The 12,213-nt window shown below is 30.2% G+C and overlaps 1 protein-coding gene across 1 annotated transcript; it reads right to left on the minus strand.

The window, feature by feature from the left end:
• Positions 1 to 3,859: 3,859 nt before the first annotated feature.
• On the minus strand, positions 3,860 to 7,132 carry LOC132630729 (glycerol-3-phosphate 2-O-acyltransferase 6). The gene is made up of 2 exons (XM_060346298.1): positions 6,423 to 7,132; positions 3,860 to 4,946 (listed from the first exon to the last, which is right to left on the minus strand). Exons 1-2 carry the CDS (start codon positions 7,041 to 7,043, stop codon positions 4,062 to 4,064), a joined length of 1,506 nt encoding a protein of 501 aa, XP_060202281.1. The 5' UTR covers positions 7,044 to 7,132; the 3' UTR covers positions 3,860 to 4,061.
• Positions 7,133 to 12,213: the final 5,081 nt, after the last annotated feature.

Raw genomic sequence — 12,213 nt, forward strand, 5'->3', positions numbered from 1 at the left:
ATCAGGAGTCAAACAGGCTTTAATTTGGAGTCCGGTAAGTCAAAATGCGGACCGAGCGCAAGAAATAGTTTGACTTCTAAATTTGAATCAGAGACCGATTTTGATCAACGATGTACTAAGGGTGCCAGAATATCGCCTGGTACGAAAAATGTGCAATTGTAGAAAGACCCGGATAATGAAATTTATGCTGTTGCAATGACCGTGTGATAAAAAAAATTTGACGATAAATAAAGCTATCATTTTAAACGCGCGAGAATAAATGCGGTGTGTATGCGGTAGTTGATAAAATGCCGAGAAGTGTCAGTTTCAATGATACCAAATACCGTAACGAATAACTGGCGGTGATAACACTGCAAAATAATGATAATAATAATAATAGTATTAATAATCAATAACACTGATAATGATAAATGATGGTGATAATACTGATGCCCATAATAATGATTGTAGTGGTAATAATAATAATAATAATAATAATAATAATAATAATAATAATAATAATAATAATAATAATAATAATAACAATAATAATAATAACAACAACTATTGATGGTTAATAACAAAGCAGCAATAATAATAATGATAATAAATTAATAATAATAATAATACTAAAGATGGTAATTAATAATAAAAGATAATGATAATAATAATAAATAACAATTATCGATAATAAAATAACAGTAAATGATAATAAATTAATGATAATAATAATAATAATAAAAGAATAACAGTTATTGATAATAACAAAAGTGATAATTAATAATGATAATAATGGCGATAAAATAATACGATAATGATAATAAAATAATAATAATAGTAAATAACAATTGTCGATAAAACAATGATCATAATAAAACAACGATGATAATGATGATTAATAATTAATAACAACATAACACTGATAATACTAATTAATAATAACAATAATAATAATAATAATAATTGGGAATAACCAGAATGATAATAATTAATGACAATTAGTAATAATAATAATTTAAGAATAGTAACAATAATTAATAATAGTGATAATAATAATAATAATCATAATAATAATAATAATAATAATAATAATTATTATTATTATTATAATAATTGCAGTAGGATAATAAACGTGGGTGTTAATAAAAGACTTAATAATTATAGTAAGATTTAAACGCGTTTTTTATCAATTTCTCGAAATACCAGAAGTGTAAGTAGGTATTTTGGAGGAGAGGCGGGACAAAATTGGGTGTCAACAATATGTATATCATGTTTAAGGTTCAGAATTCTCACATTTTTCGTATATGGAAACTGTATAAAAAGGATATGAAATTTGTATATAACTATGTAAATTTGTATAAGTTCATGTTAGCTTTTTTAAAATTGAAAACAACTACAGTAACATTGTAATATAGTTTTCGTACAAATTTGATACAACAACAATAATAACACCAACATAGGAAACTCAATATACAATTTTCATACAAACTCGGTATACAATTATCATACAACTTAAATACAAATTTGAATCTCGCTTCAAAATTTGAAAAAAAAAAATCATGCTTCAAATCTCGCGCAGGGCTTAAAATTTCGTACAAATTTCCTTTGTTTTGCCGCTTCGCACCAATTGGAGAACTAGAGATTAATACATTATCCAGTTCAAACCACGCTCTGGCGGCATCTTTGAAGAACACAGAATTTTGAAAAAACGCAGATCTGAAAAAAACACCAATCCCTCCATTTTTATGAAAGACTTTTGATTTGGTTGATGATCTTTAATTGTATAATAGAAACAGAGAATGGAAAAAAAGGGAAGGGAAGGGTGTTTGCTGTGGAGTTTGGGAGGAGTTTCAAAGGAAATATAGAACAGGGAGAAGGTGAAGGGGAAGGGAAGGGTGGGGCTGTGGAGTTTTAAAGGAAATATAGAACAGGGAGAAGGGGGAGGGAAAGGGAAGGGTGGGGCTGTGGAGTTTCAAAGGAAATATAGAACAGGGAGAAGGGGGAGGGGAAGGGAAGGGTGGGACAGATCTGAACAATATAAAATAGAGGATAGGAAAAAGGGGGGAGGGTGGACTTTTAATTTTTTCAGGTCTAATATGTTTTGTAATTAAATTGTTATATTTTGTAAATAAGGAAAAATATCCTTATATTTTGAAAAATGTAGTCTTAAATAGTATTATTAGGTCATTTTCCCTATGGGAATACACGGTATGGACGGCAAGGTGACATTAGTCCTTGTTAAATGTAGAAAATTATACATTTTAAGAAGTAAACTATTAAGTAAATTGAGACTGTTAATTGTTATGGGCTTATGGCCTGCCTTAAAGGCTCAAAGTCGAAACCAAAAATCTGGAAAATACAAATTGATTAATTCAAAACTGAACTTAAAAAATCTAAATCCAAAACGAATTTAATTGGATCGAATTTGAATTGTAATTTCTTCAATTCGAAAATCGAATATCCAAGCAGAAATTTTTGTATCCAATCTGAACGGTCCCTAGAACGCCCACCCCTACGATGGACTATGAGAGAACAAAGCTAAATAAGCTTATTTCAAACAAACGAGATAAAGCAAGAACCCACATATGAATAAAACAAACAAATAGGCTTTCAGTTCAAAATTAAGGAAAACATTTAATATTAGATGAGCTCCTAGCGCCTAATTAATATTGTGGTACTAAATTTTTCTGTTTATGTTTTTCCCATTCCATGATAACCGAAGTTACAAATTCCTATACGCAGCGCTGCAAATTGCAAATATGCAATAGTCGGAATAGTGAGTCTGAATATTATATGGTTATAAAAAATAAAAAAATAAAGTTATATATTCACGAACCAAGTGAAAGCTTTGTGTTTTTTGGAATGATAATTATGATGAACTTTAATTCTAGTATACTTACTTCATTTGAAAGTTATAGGCACAGGTAAAAAGAACGAATTCCTCCATTCAACAGAAGGTGTATAGTTTTCCAAGTTTGATGTACGTAGCTAGGCTTATTAATTGTAACATGTTATTTACTCATTTTGTGAAAATTATTTGCCCACACTAATAAATGGCAGCTATTAATTACTTGCACGTGGCTTTTTTTACTACTAACCCTATTATGTAAAGAAATAATGTAGTATATATGCCAACATATATATTAATGAGCCTGAAAAAGACACCTAAAAAACAAATCGAGTACCAAACATAGTAAATATGATAAATTAAGTCGGGCTAGCTAAGAGTATATTCGTGCAAACTGTAAAATATTATTGCTGGTGATTTTTGGACAAGTGTCATTATAAGACTCAACTCATATACATATAGTAGGGTCATAACGATTTGAAGGGAAATATAAATGTAGCCAATAGTGGAAAACTCTTTTGGAACTTTCTTTTCATTTAGTTTGAACCACTCGAAATTAAAAGAAATTAATTAGGTTAAAAGATGGGGAATTGAATGTGTTATGTCATTTGAGTTTGAAAATCAAATAGCTGCCAGCCTGCCACAAGTCATCACCATATTTGAGCCATGCTTTCAGTTGAAGACTTAAAGCCCTGAAAATGACTTCATTTAATTTGCATGGACATACTTACTTCAATATCTACTACTCCCTCCGGATCAAAAAAATGCCCATTTAGCATTTTTTTTCTTGGGTAAAAAAAAATGTCCACTTATTAAATCAAGAAATAATTAACCTTATCTTTCTAGATTTGCTCCTATTAAGTGTTATGTGATCAGTATTAGGGGTAGTTTAGTCAATTTACATATTTTTTTTCTTGGAGTGAGTAGTTTCTTAAGGGGTGTGCAAATGGCTAAGTGAACTCTTTTTTTATCCGAAGGGAGTATTAGAATTAATTCACACAATTACTAAAAATTGCATTTAAGACTCGTACATTCCAATCAAAACAATATACATATTACCCCATATTATTGATAAAAATCATCATCATGCATATGATCACAATTCAAGTAATTCCCTTGTTTCTTTTTATGCTTTCCTTTTCAATCTTTGTTCCTTTAGTTTTCTTTCCATGATGAAAATGCAAAAAGTAGAAAAATAATTCATTACATACTACGTACTGCTAATTCATTTATTTTATTTGTTCTTCTCTTCCTCCTTCTCCTTTGCTGGAACACGGCCATCTGTTCCACCCAGTATGGCGTACTTGTCCTTCCTTGTCAAACTAGTACACTCGAATCCAAGAGTACCACCAAGAACTTTCTGAATATAATTAGCCACTTCAATAGCTGATTTTCCGCCATTTCCACAACTGAGCTCAGAAGGGAGTTGATTCAAGAAAGTGATCTCATAAGTTGGCCTTGGATTCATGAAAACAAAATAAGGATCCAAGAATTTGTACCCTCGAACAGTAGTCCCATTGAACACACTTTGCTTAGTGTTGATTGCCACTGGCACAATTCTATCAGTAAGTTCAGCAAAAAGTGCACTAAATCTCAATAAAAATGGTTCCCTACAAGTAGTACCCTCAGGGCATATAACCAAATCACCTTCTTCAAGCAATTGCTTAATATGTGCGGCATCTTTCTCCCTCTCTCTGGACAACGCCACGGCTTTTATCGGAGAAATCATCTCGGAAAATTTACTAATACTATATGTAACACAACTAATTTTTCTGCCTAGTGCAACAGCTGTGACAACGGGGTCTAGGACAGTTCTATGGTTGCACACAAAAAGTACACCACGTTGGCCATTTTTAGGGGGTGGTGGAGGGGTACCTTTGACAATAAGTTTGATACCAAGGATAATATAATTGTATCTGACAATTTTTTCTGGCAAAGGAATATTAAGGTATACTCTAAGAATTGAGAGAATTATGCCTATTGGCATCCACAACAAAGTTAAGAGTGCTATAAGTGGTGTAGGCCTTTGTACCCAACGACCCTCATGGAAAATGACTGGACTTAAGAGTTTATTTCTGGGTAAGGGTTCTATTTTTGTTCTTGGGACCATGTACCCTTCCTGCAATAATATTCACATAATTAACTGAGTGAATTAAATAGCAAGATAAATGTAGGTACGTACAATCTTATTTTTACAAACTTAAAAGTAAGATAATTAAAAATGTGATATAATTTTAAACGTATGTTTTTAAACATGTCATAATATTTGTGTGACTGTAAAACTTATAAAACTTATAAAACTTGTGATCTTGAACGTGCCATAACATTTGTGTGGCAATAAAGCTTCTCATTATGGTTAAAATGAAAAATTTACAGTAAGATGTTTTTAAATATAAAAATGTATCATTTTCTTGAATGAACTAATAAGAAAATAGTCAAAAAATGGAATAGGGGGATGTAATACAATACCTTTTTATCGAATTCTCTTAATTTGTTTGAAAAGTAAACTACAAAAGTATAAGGATATATCTTATATCCACTAAAAACATAATTTTCTATTTCATAATTCGTATAATTTAGCCAGCAGATGGTTGCTTGCCTTATTTTTCAGATTATTAATTCAATTAGTTAAATATGAGTAGTTATGTTTAATTATAAGTACCATTTATAACATGAGCCAATCATGTAAAAATTATTTCACTATCAATCTATAGGAAGTTACAGTATCTTCATCTTCTTTGGTCCCACCATGGAGAGAGTTGGGAGAAATATTCATGGGTTTGGTATGTAGTCCTCTTAGAGGCACATCTTAAATGAAAAATGAGGTGGAAGTGAAAGATATATGATGGCTTGTCTATTTTGCATCTTCTTTGAAATAAATGTCATCAATATGACCAAGTACGAATAATATAAAAATGACAATATTTTTTTGTTGTATAGTATTTAAAAAAAAAAATCGAAACACTACAAGCAAACAAATTTACTAAGCTAGGTAGGTATACGGCAAGTCATGAGATCAACCTTTTCTTTCTGATCTTTGTCATACTAAATCGGTGCTCTCATATAAAGTCTTTAGTGAAAAATATGAGACCATAAATATAGATACTATAATTTCTATACACTATACAACAAAATACACTTTTTGCAGAAATTAGTTTTTTTTTCCTTATAGCTAGTCTACTTTTAATTGATATATATAATTAACTAGCATTATCCTTATCTAATTCCGTGCTAGTGCATGTGTTGTATACGTACTGCTAATAACGATCGGAGAATGATTTAACAAAAAGCTAAGCAATCACGTGAATTAAAATCAAGATCGAACGCTATAACTTAAATTCTTACCAACCCCACCAAAAATTAATATAGATATTGTACTGCCTATATAATTAGACACCTTTGAGAGAAAAAGACATGCGAAATAGAAAAATTTAAAAAGATAACTACACGTGATCATCCACATAAAGTGGGATCATAACATACAAAATAAGGTAAGTTACTTGTTACAACATATTAAAATATACTGATGGTGTCAAAATTATTTTAGTCTACTTTGTATTAGTATTTATAAGTTAAATTAAAATTAGATTGTTACCTTGCATATGGACATGAAATCATGATCAGTCTCTCTATCTCCAAGTCCTAAATCAGGTACATTTGTTCCAAATTCCTTGAGAACAGCAGCTCTTTTTTGTTCTCCAACAAGAACACCTGGTTTTAGAACAAAACCAGTTGCACGTCCAGATTTAGAAACTTCTAATTCTGTACCAAGAACCTTATCAGCACCTAAGAAGTGCTTTGCAAAATGTTCAACCATAATTCTTGGATTTGCAGTAACAACATATCTCTTTCCAAATGAATTGAACACTTTCCAAGTTTGTGGATGGACATCCTCGGAATAAAACTTAGGTAAAACAGCCCTTGACACGATTTCGATGTCTTTAATCTTTAATCCAGCAAAGGAAATGAAGATTAAGGTTTCAATTGCAATAGATTCTGAGATGAATATGTAAACAAAGTAGACAAATGGAACAGATAATAGAAGTAGTAATGCCCTAATAAGGCTACCAGCTTCCAAGGCAATAAGAAAGAAATATGGAAATGCACTTGTTGAAACTAAGAGAGTTCCATCTAAATCAGATGCAATTGTTTGATTTGATCTATTAATCTCTTTGTTACATTCTGAGATTGGTTCTAAATGGGGAAGAGCACCCATTTTTTTCCCTATTGGGAGAAGGAAGAATGAGAGATTATGTGTATGTGTGTGTGTTTGGGCTATGTTGATTTGTGAAGAGAAGGGAGGGGTTTAAAAAGACATGAGAAAAGATGACCATGTTATAGTTGTTGTTAAGTCTAACCATGAAATAGTATGTGGTTGAAAACAAGTGTTTTCTTTTTTGTTTATTTTGGGATTTAAGTTATATATACTGATAATGCATTTTTCTGTATTATTAATATAAATTAGCTGGATAAGCAAATTGTTGTTCTAATTTTTTTGACTACCATAAGTCTGTCTATGGAAATTAAGTTACCTGTTGTTAGCGGCCAACTTAACTTGTTTGCGTAATAAAAGAAAACTCTGCACGGTGACGAATGCAACTCTTCGGCGACGGGTTCATCCGAATTTAGTATTTTCAACTCTAAGCATTAATAGTGACTCTATGTAAAACTCTAAAATTTTAACAAATATTAGATGTGAAATCCATTAATGAGTATTAGACGTGAGTTCACAAAATTAGAAGTACAACAAGTTTATTACTAAAAAATTTAAATATCGAGCTTTTCAAGTTTAAATATTGAATTTGTTTGTTGCGGATGTTGTTAGTGAGGAGAACTTAAAACACTTTATTATGAAGTTGAGAAGTACGGGGTATAAAGGTGAGAGGTGAGGTTGAGACGGAGCTAATGAGCGCAAAAGGGTTCATTCAGAATTTCTTGATCGGAAAATTACACTATATATATAAAGTTAAAATTTCTTTCTATATTATAATAGATGTTGAATTCTCTTTATATTTACTTTTAATCCCACCAATAAAATTCCGATTACGCCATTGGGTGGGGTTAGGGGAAAGGAGAACCATTATCTAAGAAGTTTCTCTTGATACTTAATGGTAGTTGGGTCCAAGTAGTTGAAAGGCCATAACAATTCTACGTTAACATTCAATTAGCCTACTTTATAGTTCTTATAAGCCGTGCATTGCTTTTCCCCTTAAGGATTATAAATTTTATCATCTTTAGTCTTTTCTACCTGCATTATACATCTTCGCAGTCAATATTCTTTCGGCACAATAAATTTCATGAGCCCATTACATACTATTCAAATTTTATTATACACTAATAGTATAATTGTTTTAATAGATTAGTGTAGTTTACTTACAATAACAGAATGAAAAAACTTGATCATTCCAATGCCTAGGTTATAATTGTTTCCGTGCATTGTTTTTCCCCTATAATTGTTTTTCTTATGACTGTTATTTTTGCTTCGGTAAAAGAAAGAAAAAACATTCTCTCAGAGCAACTAAATAAATTAGGTGTACCAAGTACTTTAACATATTCAGCTTTTAATTTCCTTTTCACCAAAACGGTTGGCAATTGTGCTAGTACTGTGACTTCATTGCAACAATATATATACCAGAGATTTTTTTTTTATTATTATTTTTTATATTTAGAAAGGATTGACTTAGAAAATATGAAAAAATTGACAAAAGTACAAATAACATTAGCTAATAGTGGAAGACCAAGAAAAAACATTAGCTAATAGTTGAAGACCAAGAAAACACATTAGCTAATAGTTAGATTGCGAGATACGCAAGAATTTTGTTTTCTTTTGATATAAACTCTCAACTAACAACTATTGCGGTGTGAGAAGTAGTCAACTTATGAATTAACATGAGAATTTTGTTGAGAAGTTGTTGATTAAATTATTGTGTCCAAATCTAAAAAGTAGAGTTTTAAAAACATTTTACAGAACACAAACAAAATACTGCCTCCATCCCAATTTATGTGGCACATTTCGGATTTCAAGAGTTAAACGAGTTTTTCTTCGACTTTTCATAAGCCTTATAAATAATCAATATGTGATTTATGGTACTTTTTACATAGTTTTCAAATATACAAATTTTATTTAATTTTTAAAAAAAAACTTCATGTCTGAATTTACTGTTAAAACTAAAAAAATTGACTTTTGAAATTCGAACGGTGCCACATAAATTGAGACAGAAGGAGTCCCTATTGTCTTCGGATTTCCTGTTGACAATATAATCCTGTGCAAATAAAATATGGGAAGACAATAACACAAATGTGAAGAATTTTTCTTATGAAGTAATAAAAACATTTTTTACAGGTATGGTTTAACAAGTTGGTCTACTTCTCTCTTTTAATTAAAGACAAAGCATTAATTAGTGAACACTACAAGTTTCTGCATTTTGGTTAGAAAAAAGGAAGCTCAATTTTCATAGCTTAAGCCATGAGGCTAACCTAGAGAAAACCCTAATTAATTAAGATGTTAGCTCACCAAACTTTCAAAGGTTTTAATTATAGGTCATTGAAAACCAACTTTCTTGTGTGATTAATGCAAAACTAACCATGGAAGTACAAATGATCTAGTTGCATCGTAAAAAAAATCACCTTTGTTTATTATTTACATTTTTATTCCTTTTTCATTTTATAATAACCCATTAATGAGATGTAATCGCTCTGCTATGTTACCGGCTTACCACTATATATTGATTAAATGCTTTCTGTGAATTGATCAATATTGCTTACCCCGTCCAAATTTATGTGATATAGTTTGACTAGACACAACGTTTAAAAAAAAGGACTTTTGAGACTTGTGGTCTAAAACAAGCCATAAATATTTGTGTGGCAATAAATCATTTCATTAAGGGTAAAGTTGGAAGTTTAGAGTTAAATTATTTCTAATTGTATAAATGTATCATTTTTTTGGGACATACTAAAAATGAAAGTGTATTACATAACTACTCCCTCTGTCCCATTTTATTTATCGTTTTAATTTTTTCACGCTCATTAAGAAAATAATAAATACAAGGTATAATTTACTAGGTTACCACTATATATTTATTAAATGCTTTTTGAGCATTGATCAATATAAATAACTACTCCCTCCGTCCCAGTTTCATTTAACTTTTTTCACGCCCATTAAGAAATAATAAATACAAAGTGTGGTTTACTAAGTTACCGCCATTATTAAATGCTTTTTGGGAATTAATCAATATTAATAACTACTCCGTCCCATTTTAACTGTCGTTTAAAATTTTTCACACCCATTATGAAAATAGTAAATACAAAGTATAGTTTACTAACTTACACCTATTTATTAAATGTTTTTTGAGAATTGAACAATATTAATATAACTAATTCTTTAGTACTAAGAGGTTTGTTTTGACAACTGTCAACTTTAATTTTAAATTCCTAAAATGACCAATATTTTGTTATAATTTCTTGAGCTAAAGTGACTGCTGTATTAATTCAAGGACAGAGGGAGTACATTATATACACAAACAATCATGGGTCGTCCCTAAATAGTGTTCAATTATGGCAACTGGCAAGTGATAAAATTAAGTCTTAGTTGAGTTACTGCTAGTAGTAATCCAAGGCTTAGTTGAATTACTGCTATTCTCAACATTATTTGATTGATCCTAAATTTTGTTGCGTATCCGATAACTGTGCATATTTCTGTAGTTCTTCTTGTTTTCCCACTTTGATACTTTGTTGTTATTGAACTTAAATGATTTACTTTGCTGAGAGATATATCAATATTCATCACTCGTTCTTAAATATATAGAAGAAAAGTGTTTGTGAAAAAGCTGGAGCATGTAACAGCAATACCACATGCGTTCATTCAATATATATATACAACGGATCTAGTACTACAATTAACAAAATGAAGTCAGTCAGTTAGAATTGGTTGAAACGTGAAAATGCGTCAATTGATGTATATATATTATGTCAAGAATAACAAGAAACACTACTAACTATAAAAAAACACGTTATATAGTAACAAACCTTAATTTAATCTTTATCAACGTAAACCAACTTGAACAATCATCTGGAATCGACTTCGAAATGATCTTACCAAAGAACACAAATCTGGAATAGTATTAACAAAGGAAAAGTCTTGAAATATCAAATATATGACCTAGAGATATTGAAAAGTGATATATAGTCCCTACAGTTTCCTTAAAACAATTTATATCCCTTGAAAAATTGACTACCTTAACATTTTTTTTTTTTAAAAAAAATTATTTTTTTATTACATAGGGGTAGGGGAAGGGGAAATGGGGAAGGGGATTACAATGTGGGGATTCGAACTCTCACCTTACCAACTGGGCTACTAGATCCCTACTACCTTAACATCATTTGAAGGAACTTAGAGAAATATCTAATGAATGCTGGCAGAAGAGTTGGTATATGTTTCAGGTATTAGATAGCTTTCTTCCTAGCAAAAATAAACACTCTTTCCGTTCATTTTTACTTGTTCAGTACGAGAAATCAAGAGATAATTTATCATTTCATACATATTTTACCTTTACTATTAATTACTATTGGGTTTAAAACTTCAATGAATTGTTAGTGGTTGCACAACTTTTAGTGTATGTTTGATTGATTTGAATCATTAGATGACTTAGTAATAATTGAGGTGCTATAGTCAAATTGTCATTCTATTTATAGTTTCTTAAGAGGTGTGCTAAGTCAATACAGGACTAGTAAAAATGGACGGAGGGAGTAAAAAGTAAAGGAGTTATAAATGCTGCCTACAACCTATCCAAAATTTAAAGGCTAAGAGAGACAGATAAATGAATAAAAATTTTGAGAAAAAGGCTCACTACAAAAAAAAAAAAAAAAAAGGTAATTTGTAGAGATTGAATGTTGCAATTTTCGGGGATTTTAGCCTGCTCAACCAATTAGTGGAGGCCAAAACCTTCGCGAATTGCAACTTTCAACCTCTGTAAATTACCTTTTTTTTTTTTTTTTTTTTTTTGTAGTGAGGAAACAATTAGCATAAGGTTAATTTCATGGATGGTCATTTCATGTTTATTTAATTTTACTGAAAAGACTAAATTGTTTTTGTAGTGAAAAAGTCATTTAACTTTGCTTAAATATTACATAAAGTCACTAAATAATTTTTTTTTATAAAACAAAAGTCACTCAACTTTGACTAAATATCATATAAAATGTCTCCTTTGTTTCCTCCTATGACTTATTACTGTAAATTTAAAAGGTTGAGTGATTTTTTTTTGTTGTAAATAGTTTAATGACTTTCGTAATATTTCGATAAATTGACTACTTTTTTCATAAAAAAAAAGTTCAATAACTTTATTGTAATAACGTAAAAGTTGAGTGACCCATGAAATTACTCCTTGCAT

This window comes from Lycium barbarum, chromosome 3, assembly GCF_019175385.1.
Source record: "Lycium barbarum isolate Lr01 chromosome 3, ASM1917538v2, whole genome shotgun sequence".
Taxonomy (NCBI): domain Eukaryota; kingdom Viridiplantae; phylum Streptophyta; class Magnoliopsida; order Solanales; family Solanaceae; genus Lycium; species Lycium barbarum.

Coding starts and splice junctions, on each gene's coding strand:
- LOC132630729 (XM_060346298.1), bottom strand. CDS start 7,043: ATGGGTGCTCTTCCCCATTTAGAACCAATCTCAGAATGTAACAAAGAG. Junction 4,947..6,422: donor ATTTCATGTCCATATGCAAG/GTAACAATCTAA, acceptor ATATTATTGCAG/GAAGGGTACATGGTCCCAAG.